Genomic DNA, 11168 nt, shown 5'->3' on the forward strand with positions numbered 1-11168 from the left:
GTCTGCTAACTTTGATAAATAAGCAATGGTGGCACAGCGTAACACCTTATGTGTCCCTGTCAAAACTGACCCGTATGGTTTTATTAAAAAAGGCAATAGGCTGTAAAATTACCACATTAAAAAATAATCTACACATCAATGAATACATAAAACATTACAAAACAATTATAAATTAATTATACATGAAAATTTACAAATTAATCTTACATTATTACAGAACAACTGTAAAACTAACAGTATTACTAACAGTAGCAAAAGCATATTTTCTCATGCACAAGTTAAACAGTCGTAACTGCTGCTTGTGCTTTAGAAGCATTAGAAGATGAGGCATATGATCAGGAGAGGGAAACCAGTCAAATGTGAAAGAATTGAGAAAAGTGCCAACTGATAGCCACTGATACTGGCAGTGACAAATATAATCTCCCCTAAATGTACTAAAGAATACGCAGCCACCGCCTCAAAATCCTCCTATACCTAATATACAGTACTTTTTCTGACTAATCAGATGTGTTCATGGGCTGATTTGCCCGGGACCCCCAAGTTCTAGGATTACAATTGTCTACATGGTTCAGATTGATTATACAGGATTAAATAGAAAAGTATTACCAAGCCCAGAGTTCATAAAAATGACTCACAATTTCAAGCAGAGTGGTGACACCAAATATAATTTCTGTAAAGTGAATGTAATGTATGTTGTTCGACAAAATAATCTGTATTTAGTCGGAGGTTTTTCAATAGCTGTTTTCTTTATCCTATATGCAGACATTTGAGTTTCCATTTGGTGCTATCATTTTTTTTATGTCACTAATTTCAGCAGAGCAGCACTCAAAGGCACAACAACAGGCAGTCAGGCTGATACAGTAACTAAAGGAACTTAGTGTTGTGACACTTTTACAACAATATACCGTGAAGAGATACATTAAGCCACAGAAACCGGTTAGTACCAAAACTGACCAGACATGTTTAACACAGACCATATACAGAGTTCATGTCTAATTTGGTAAAGAATAGTTGATGAAAATGTTCTTCAGGTGACAAAACAGAGGTGTGCAAATGTTATAATATTATGTTTTCATTGCAAATTGTTCAGTGAAATTGTTGCAGCAACAGCAAAGACAATTCTTCCTGAACCAGTTCTGTTTTCCATTAGTTGACTACAAACACATTTCAGACTGTGTATATGAGACATTATCATCCACAGTGAGGCCTTCGTCATAAATACATTTTTTCCCAGGGTTATCTTATAAACATACAGATTCAAGACACAAAGCTCCAAAGGGTTTAGATAAAACACCTCTCTGCATTGCTATATCAAAAAAACAACCTCCTGAGGTGTTTGGAAATTTCTTTCATTTTAAGTCCATATAAAATCGGATTAAAAAGAGGATTATACACAGCGAATTGTAAAGTCATTATTAAACGTGGAATTTTTGGAATATCAGATTCCAGTCGAACTGCAATAACATCATATGTAATCAAGAAAAAATAGTTCATCAAAACCACCAGGTGAGGTAAACACGTCTGTGCAGCTTTTTTCCTGACTTCTCCACATCTCTGATAACATATTATAAGTATCCTGGTGTAAGTAAAAACTATGAAGATCACAGGAAGAACACTGAGATTGATCAAAATGAACACACCATATAGAGACAGGGCTTTTGAAGTCACACAGAATAGATTGTAAATCGAGTTATTACAAAAAATGACTTTCAGAGTGAAGCTACAGAGCTTTTGATTGGCCCTCATTGCTCCTAATCCAGCAAACTGACAAGCAGGAAGAAGCCAAGATAAAGCCAGAAAGATATTCACAGTTTGTTTCCTCATGATAGTTGGATATTGTAGAGGTTTACATATAGAAACATATCTGTCATAGGACATAGCTGCCAACAACAAGAATTCTGAATCAACTAAAGAATATAATGTTACAAACTGAAAGAGACAAGCTGATTTTGATATGATCTGTTTTTCAGATAAGAAGTCGATCAAAAGCTTTGGGTAGATGTTAGTGCAGAGAAGAATAGAGTTCAGTAACAAAGCAGCAATGAAAATGTACATAGGCTCATGGAGGCTTTGGTGTTTCCAGATCAAGTAAATTATAGTAGAATTACAGCAGATTATGAGAATATATACCATAAAAACAATTACAAAGTAAAGGTATCTGTATTTGTGAACTTCCACATGTCCATCGAGAATTAAATATGTTTCATTTAAATCTTCCTCCATTAAAAAATTTTGGTATAAAATATAAAAGACAACAGGCAGCAGACAATATCTAAAAAGAAAAATGACAGAAGTTTCCCTTCAGGATTGTAAAATCATTTGTCATGCACTGGATTAGGATATTTATTTGCAGTTACCTGAGCATGAAATGTCTTCAGTACCGTGTTTGTTCACCTCAAGAGGACAGTTTGAGCCTATGAACTGTTTCCAGACTTTTCCCCCTCCATGGATCTCATTAAACTTTCCATCCAGTGACCAACATGGAAACAGTTTATTAAACTCTGGAGGCCTGAAGGCACTGACATAGGAAGACCTTTATTTCTGGGTTTATAACTTTACTTTACTTTTCAGGACCTCTGTGTACTTGAACTCACACTCGTAAAACTTCTCAGAAGATGCTGCCGATAGCAAAAACTGTGGCCAGCATGGGCAACAAAGAGGGTTATATATAGTAACTATTAGCTGATGCTCACTTTTACTTTCCTTTTCTTTTTCTTCTTTTTACCACTCACGCCATATTTCTTTTGCCAGCAGATGAAACTAATGAGATTCTCAATAACTAGTAAATAGTTATAGTTTTTATATAAACTTTACATAAACTCTTTAATTTGAAAACTATTCACTGACAAAATGATTCAGTTGAGAAATGTAAACATAATAGTGTAAACATTTATCATGCATTTACTTGTATTTTTCTACAGGCCAGTCATGACCTCCCCAGTATGGCAGTGACTTTCATGTACGCATCAGCAGACAATGCAGAATCTTACTATAACGTGCCTTGAAAAAGTATTAACAACCTATGAAATTTTCAGCATTTTGTCACGTTACAACCACAAACATAAATGTATTTTATTGGGATTTTATTTGGGTGACCAACACAAAATAGTATATAATTGTGAAATGAAAGGAAAATTATAAACGGTTTTCCACTTTTTTTAACAAATAAATATCTAAAAAGTGTTGTGTGCATTTGTATTCAGCCGCCCTGCGTCAATATTTTGTAAAACCACCTTGTGCTGCAATTATAGCTGCAAGTTTTTTGGGGTTTGTCTCTACAAGCTTTGCACAAATAGAGAATTAAACCTTTGCCCATTTGTCTTTGTAAAAAACCTCAAGTTCAATCAGATTAGACGAAGAGCATCTGTGAACAGCAATTTTCAGGTTCAAAGACTAATAATAATTTTTTAAGTCACTGTATCTATGGTCAGCTTAGCTACACTGAGCAGTCTGCTACTACACAACCCCACACACAGGAAAATGTGCACGGAGGTAGTAGAAGTACACAAACTCAATACTCAAGAAAACTTTGCAAAATTTGCACAATAAGTACCACTTCCAATCTTTTACTTAAATTAACAACATTTTACCTAAAGTACAGAAGTAAAAATGTGTTTTAATAGTACTGAATATGGTAATAGTGGAAAAATGTGCAGTAATTATAAAAGCTATGTGTCAAACATCAGTGTTGGGAAAGGTGGCGGTGATTTAGACCATTTTATGTGCTGCCAGGTGGTTAACCCATAATGATACATTAGCTATCAAATGCCAAACATGATATCATTATTAGTTAGGGTCCTGGATTTAGGCAGTAAAACTAAAGCAAAATTAAATAATCATTAATAATAATAATTAATGGTAATTTAATGATCAGAAATGTCAGCAATGTGATGACTGATGATTTTTTCTACATTGTCTCCAAAGTCTGAGTCTGAAAAAGAATTTTACTGCATGTTTACAATCTTTGTGTCATTAGTGACATTTACACAGATGAAAAAAATCACATCTCTGCATTCTAATTAACAAAAAAACTACTCTATGGATATTATTATTGATAACACTTTTTTTTTCATTTTTCATGGCAGAACAACCTCTTCAGGTGTTTGGAAATTTCTTTCATTTTAAGTCCATATATAAGTGGATTAAAAAGAGGATTATACAAAATGAATTGTAAAGTCATAATAAAATGTGCAGTTCTTGGAAAATCATATTCCAGTCGAACTGTAATGACATCATACATAAACAAACAAAAATAGTTGATTAAAACCAGCAGGTGAGGTAAACAGGTCTGTGCAGCTTTTTTCTTGACTTCTCCACAGCTGTGGTAACAGATTATAAATATTCTACTGTAAGTAAAAATTATGAAGATGACAGGAAATACACCAGAACTTAACAAAATTAACAAACCATAAACAGTTATTGGTCTTGAGGCCACACAGAAAAGTTTGTAAATCGAGTTATTACAATAAACGACTTTCAGAGTGAAGCTACAGAGTTTCTGATTAGCACTAATTGCTGCTAATCCCACAAGCTGACATGCAGGAAAAAGCCAGGCAAAAGCCAAAAGGAGACTGACTGTTCTTTTCCTCATGATATTTGAATATTGCAGAGGTTTACATATGGACACATATCTGTCATAGGACATGGCTGCTAACAGTAAAAACTCTGAACCGCCCAAACCATAAAACATAAAATATTGAACAATGCAGGCTTGATGAGATATGATCTGTTTTTCAGATAAGAAGTCAATCAAAAGCTTTGGGTAGATGTTAGTGCTGTGAAGAACAGAGTTCAGTAACAAAGCAGCAATGAAAATGTACATAGGCTCATGGAGGTTTTGGTGTTTCCAGATCAAGTACACAATAGTACAATTACTGCAGATTATCACAAGATAAACTATTAGAAAAATCATAAAATAAAGGTATCTGTATTCGTGGACTTCCACATTTCCACCAAGAGTCAAATATGTTACATTAAATTTTTCCTCCATTAAAAAAGGCAGGCAAACAATTTATCAGGGTTATTTGAATATGAATTTATAGAAGAGCTTTTACTGTAAATACTGCAGTAATATGTCTCCTGTATTAGATTCTCTAATTCATTTACAGCTACCTGAGCTTGAAATGTGCGTAGTTTGTAATCATCTCCAAATCTGAATGAGAACGGTTCAGGCATGTAAGACATGTTTATCAGACTGGTAGACCCTCCATGGATCTCATTAAACGTCCATCATGAGTATGCAATTAACTTGTTAAACTCTGGAGGCCTGCATGCAAATGTATTACATACTGGTCTCAGACCTGTAATATGTACTAGTCTTTTGAGTTTGTTATATAATGGCAATTCACCAACAACAAGCCCCTGTCCCTGGCTCACTGGTTTTCCTCCCTTGGTCCACCTGTGGTAGGTCCTGACCATTTACATTTACTCATTTGTCACTTTTATCCAAAAGAAATTACATGTGACGTACAAGGCAGCAAATATCTAAGTCAAGGCGAAAACATTTAACAAAGGTGCTATGAGATGTGAAGAAGTAAGAATACTTTCTTTATTAAATCAAATCTAAGTTTATAGTAATTTGGAAAAAGTTTTCCGATGTTTTTTAATTGGGAGTGGGGTCGCTGAGTGTACAGAGTTCGGTGGCTTGTTCCACCATCCTGGGATAATTGAGCTGAAGAGTTTTGCTTGGTATCGTTTGTGTGATGATGGGACAACCAGACGCCATTTGTTGGTAGAGCACAGTGGACAGGAGGGGCAGGTGCTGCTGAGTTGACTACTCTGTTGGCGAGACGGAGTTTTACACCTCATACGGGCAGCCACAGGAAGCCAGTGCAGAGATCTGCAGAACAGTGGTGAGACGAGTCCTTTTTGGTGATTAAAAATGAGACATGCTGCTGTATTTTGGATGTAAAGGTGTTTGTTTATGCTGGTAGGATGGGATGTATATTCAGAAAGGCAGGGTCTGATCTTTCAGATAGTGTAGAGGGGAAATCTGCTGCCCTAGAGACAGAGGACATGTGGTCAGTAAAGCTCAGTTGATTGTTGGTGATGACCCCCAGATTTCTGGCAGACATAGTATGGACAACTACTGAAGACCCGCTGAAGCATCTGATGATGCTGATGTTGTGTTGTATTGAAGATCTAGCTGTGAAGACAAGAACTTCAGTCTTGGAGATGTTGAAGGAGAGTAGAAATAAAAAAACACAAAACATCTCATAACTTTGGTGGTAAAATGCCATAACATGGTGTAAATGTTTCTGTTCTTATAAAACTGTAGTGGAAATCAGAATCTAAAACTAAAGTAAAGATGCTGAAAAACAATTTCCTTACCTTAAAACAAGTCTTGACTCAATAGCAACCCGAAGTGCTATAAACTAGTAAATTAATTATGTTTCATTGCGTTTTTGGGAAAAATCTGTGTTGACATATACAATGTAAATGCACTCTTTATTGTGACTGTTAACATCTTCCACAGGTGAGATCAAGGCAAGTGATAATATCAAATGTGCTTGACTACCATGTGGGACAGTCATTCACAATGAGGCCACATTGCTGCTGCATTCTTGGAGTTGCTACAGAGAACGTCCAAACCAGCTTCACCATAGACCTCGAGTTTCTGAGCACTTGTAGCACCAGATGTTGTAGTTTATAAAGTATACAGAGGGTTCTGTCCACATCCATGATGGCACTATTTCTAGGTAGAGATATATACAAGAAAACAATGCCATTATGGTGACCACTCAATCTGGCTCTGAACTTTAGCAGCAGAATAATAGAGCTCATAAAATAATATGAGGGCACACAAATAAGCAGCATAACATTAAACTACCGGTTCAAAAGTTGAACCCCAACATACATTAACTCTTTCATTTGGGGTAGTGACTTATAAATGGTCCACTTTTTTAAAAATGGGGAAAACCACCCAAGTTTCCCAGTCCACATTCCATGTGACACTGTTCAGATGTGTTAACCAAAACAATGTTCAGAGCCATCAGCATCTCATGAATCTCATCCACACCCAGTGACTTGCTGTGTCTTAACTACCTTGGACCTCAACTGTTAATATGGATGAAGCTTCTCCCAAGTTTTCTGACTCTGCCTCTTCATGGGTCATGTTGGTTGGATTCACAAGTTCCTCAAGGTGTTCCTTCCACTATCCGACAATATTCTCTATCCGGGTCAGCAGTTCTCTCCCACTGAGTACAACAAGGGACAAGCTCTGCTTTCCCTTTCTGAGGTGTTCAATGGTTTGCCAGAACTTCCTTGAGGTCAGCTGAAAGTCCCTTTCCATAGACTCTCCAAATTCCTTCCACACCCGAGTTTTTGAATCCACAACCAGTCCAACCATAGCCCTTCTGAAGTGCAAGTACCTGTCTGCCAACTCCTAGAGAGGGGTTGGCCTCTTTTCGTTTCTAGAGTTGCCTAGAGTGAGAGGTGTAGAGCGGGTGTGGGGATAGTCCCTGGGTGAGTGCTGCTGTGTTGGATTGGCGAATGAAAGAGTCCTTGAGGGAGAATGAGGGAGACCTTGGGCAGAATACTTAGGAGGGTACCACCTGGGGACTTCATAGTTCTGTTGCAAGACCACAATGACCACATGGCCAATGATGGAGAAACCTGGAGGAGTCATTTGAAGGAATGTCCTGCCTGATTTGAACAAGTGTGGTGCTTTGTTATTAGACTTCTGTGCTAGTCATGGGTTGGCCATGATCGGGCATAGGGTTGTTCACAAGCATACTTTGTACCAGAGGGGGGGAGTTTGCGGGAGGGACCTGGTAAACTCAAACTTGTCTTAAATTGACAAAATAAACAGGTTTTGACCACTTAAGAGAACTAAGACCATCCCAAAAAGAGCTGCACTTCTTATGTTACTCTGACACAGTTTTCTAGTCATCACAGTTTGGTCCTTATTTAAGTTGGTCACGTTCTTGTAAATGCAGCTGCAGCTCAGTTGGTAAGGCAGTCATCCATGGTCCATTGTTCGATCCCTGCTCCCAGCTACATTTCGAAGTGTCCTTGTGCAGGACACTGAACCCCAAGTTGCTCCCAGTGGGTCAGGAGAGCACCTTGCATGGCAGCCACTGCCATCGGTGTGTGAGTGTGTTTGTGAATGGGTGAATGGGAATAAACATTGTGAAGCGCTTTGGATAAAAGCGCTATGTAAGCAACTTTTTATTATTGACATTCTTACACTTTTCTATGTTTTCTGCATCAATTTCTGGGCTAAACTGTTCACTTTCTGCCTTGTATATCCCACCCACTTCTAGGTGCCATTGTAGGGAAACAATCAGTGTTATTTGTTTCACCTTTCCGTGGTCACAGAGCAATAGCTGATTGGTGTATATTAAGTTAAACTAGTGCCAGGATATTCTTAAAAAACTTTGGTTCATGAGCTGTTTTAGACAAATCATATTGACCAGAGAAATAAAAAGTAAATGAACAGATTTCAAAGCCACAATTTAGAGCCTTTAGCACGTATCAACTACTATATTGCTGTAGTTTTAAGCAGGTTGGAAAGCTAGTGTAGGCTAATCTAGGCATCTTAGACAAACACCTTGTGCGTTTTAATCACTTACTTGTTGCTTGTCTAAACATTTGTGAAACTGTAAACACCCTTTCGAAGTAAAATCCAGACCTAATAAAGGCAGTATTGTAAATAAAAAAAAAAATTGACACTTGATGGCCCCTTTAAATCAGTGGTGGAAGAATTTTTTAGATCATTTAATTCATTAAAATTATTAACACACCACAACAAGTAAAAGTCCTGCATTCAAAATGTTGCTTTAAAAAAGTATTAGAATATTACCTCAAAAAAACAACAGACCAAAACTAAAAGTACTCCTTCTTTTCACATCAATAAATATGATATTACAGGAATAAATTTTGATGAATTAATGTGTTCATCCCTTTATTGTAGTAGCTGGTAAGAATAGAGATGATTTTACCAATTATGTTATTATATTGTATTTTGTTTTATTAACCAAAATTTGAAACTTCAATAACTTAAGTTATCAAATAAAAGTACTGAAGTGGAAAATGGAAATACTCATGAATACAATGCAAATACTTCCAATTTAAAATATTTAACTACAGTACTTCTCACTACTGCTTTAGATATGTTGATGTTGATCCAGCCTCAGTCATTTCATGCAGGTGTCTGCCAGTTTGCACATTAAATTAATCTCTGATCAAAAAGTCCAAAAATACAAAAAGACTGATAAAATTGGAAATCTTTAGAGACAAAAAGAACAAACAGCCCAGAAATATTGGGTGTGGCCCCCACATTGCACTGATCTCAACATCATGGAGTGTAATTCATGTAAACTGACCAAACTTTATATTGTTTTGTAATTTTTGTATTTAAAGCAAAATGAAACAGTAAAATTAATTAGGAGGAAAATTGTTCAGTGAACCTGTGTCATTACTGACATTACATACAAAAGATCCGGCATCTCCGATAAAGCTTTGCTTTGTTATACAATAAATATATATATATTAATCACCCTGGTTCAGTTTTCCTTGACAGAACAACCTCTTTAGGTGTTTATAAATTTCTTTCATTTTGAGTCCATATATAAGTGGATTAAAAAGAGGATTATACAAAACTAACTGTAAACTCATGATTAAACGAGCTGTTTTTGAAAAATCATATTCAAGTCGAACTGTAACAACGTCACATACAAACAAACAAAAAGAGCTGATTAAAACCAACAGGTGAGGTAAACAGGTCTGTGCAGCTTTTTTCCTGACTTCACCACGACTGTGGTAACAGATTATAAGAATCCTGATGTATGTAAAAATAATGAAGAACACAGGAAAAACAACAACATTCAACAAAATGAACAAACCATAAACAGTAACTGCTCTTGAAGTTGCACAGAAAAGTTTGTAAATTGTGTTATTACAAAAAATTACTTTCAGAGTGAAGCCACAGAGCTTTTGGTTAGCACACATCATTGATAATCCCACTTGCTGACATGGAGAAAGAAGCCAAGTTAAAGCCAGAAGGATACTGACGTTTTTCTTTGTCATGATAGTTGGATATTGCAGAGGTTTACATATAGACACATATCTGTCATAGGCCATGGTTGCTAACAGTAAAAACTCGGATCCACCCAAAGCGTAAAACAGTGAATATTGTACAATGCAGGCTTGATAAGATATGATTTGTTTTTCAGATAAAACGTCGATCAAAAGCTTTGGGTAGATGTTAGTGCTGAGAAGAACAGAGTTCAGTAACAAAGCAGCAATGAAAATGTACATAGGCTCATGGAGGTTTTGGTGTTTCCAGATCAAGTACACAATAGTACAATTACTGCAGATTATGAGGAGATATACTAGAAAAAACATTGTAAAATAAAGGTATCTGTATTTGTAAACTTCTACATGTCCATCAAGAATTAAATATGTTACATTCAATTGCTCCTCCATTAAATTTGTCAAAAACAACTGATTACTTAACAGCAAAATGTGAATATAAATTTAGAGGTTTCAAGTGTGTAGATTACCTGGCCTTGAATTTTACTCAGTATGTGCTGATTTGCAAATGCTATAAAGAAAACAGTTTCTGTAAAATGATTTTTATTATACTGCTTAAATCTCCATGGATCTCATTAAACTTTCCACTATGACTGAGCAACATGTAAACAACTTTGCATCATATGTGAACTGTAGAGTGGCAGTGCTCAGACAGGTTGGGATGCAGTCATGGGTGTAAGAACTGTAGAGTGGGGGGCTCAACATACATCATCTACATACATGTAGTGAGCCTAAATACAGATACCTTTATGTTATGATTGTTTTTTATATATATTCTCATAATCTGCAATAATTGTACTATTCTGTACTTGATCTTGACGACCTTCATGAACCTATGTAAATTTTCATTGGAGCTTTTTACCAATAATAATAATACAGATTTTTGGATAGAAAGATAATTGGATTTAAAAGAATTATTTGTCTATTTGACTGTCTTTCACATTATTGTTTAATCCTTATTAGGCGAATAAAAATGACATTTCATGATAATATAAAAGTTTATTTAGTTTTTATCTTGTTATGAAAAACTAGTCATCAACAAAAAAATTTCGTCATAGTTTTCGTTGACAAAAGTAAGGCTGGTCCTTGCTACTGCAGACTGAGAAAAACCCCAAGTTGTTTTGACCCAATTC

At 36.0% G+C, this 11168-nt stretch overlaps 2 protein-coding genes across 2 annotated transcripts; both read right to left on the reverse strand.

The window, feature by feature from the left end:
* Nucleotides 1-1311: 1311 nt before the first annotated feature.
* LOC137132868 (olfactory receptor 2M5-like) lies at nt 1312-2223 on the reverse strand. The gene has a single exon (XM_067515881.1). It carries the CDS (start codon nt 2221-2223, stop codon nt 1312-1314), a length of 912 nt encoding a protein of 303 aa, XP_067371982.1.
* A 1846-nt stretch (nt 2224-4069) lies between these two features.
* On the reverse strand, nt 4070-4990 carry LOC137133339 (olfactory receptor 4C6-like). The gene has a single exon (XM_067516859.1). It carries the CDS (start codon nt 4988-4990, stop codon nt 4070-4072), a length of 921 nt encoding a protein of 306 aa, XP_067372960.1.
* Between the last annotated feature and the right edge of the window lie 6178 nt (nt 4991-11168).

The sequence above is a fragment of the Channa argus genome, chromosome 9 (assembly GCF_033026475.1).
Source record: "Channa argus isolate prfri chromosome 9, Channa argus male v1.0, whole genome shotgun sequence".
Taxonomy (NCBI): Eukaryota; Metazoa; Chordata; class Actinopteri; order Anabantiformes; family Channidae; genus Channa; species Channa argus.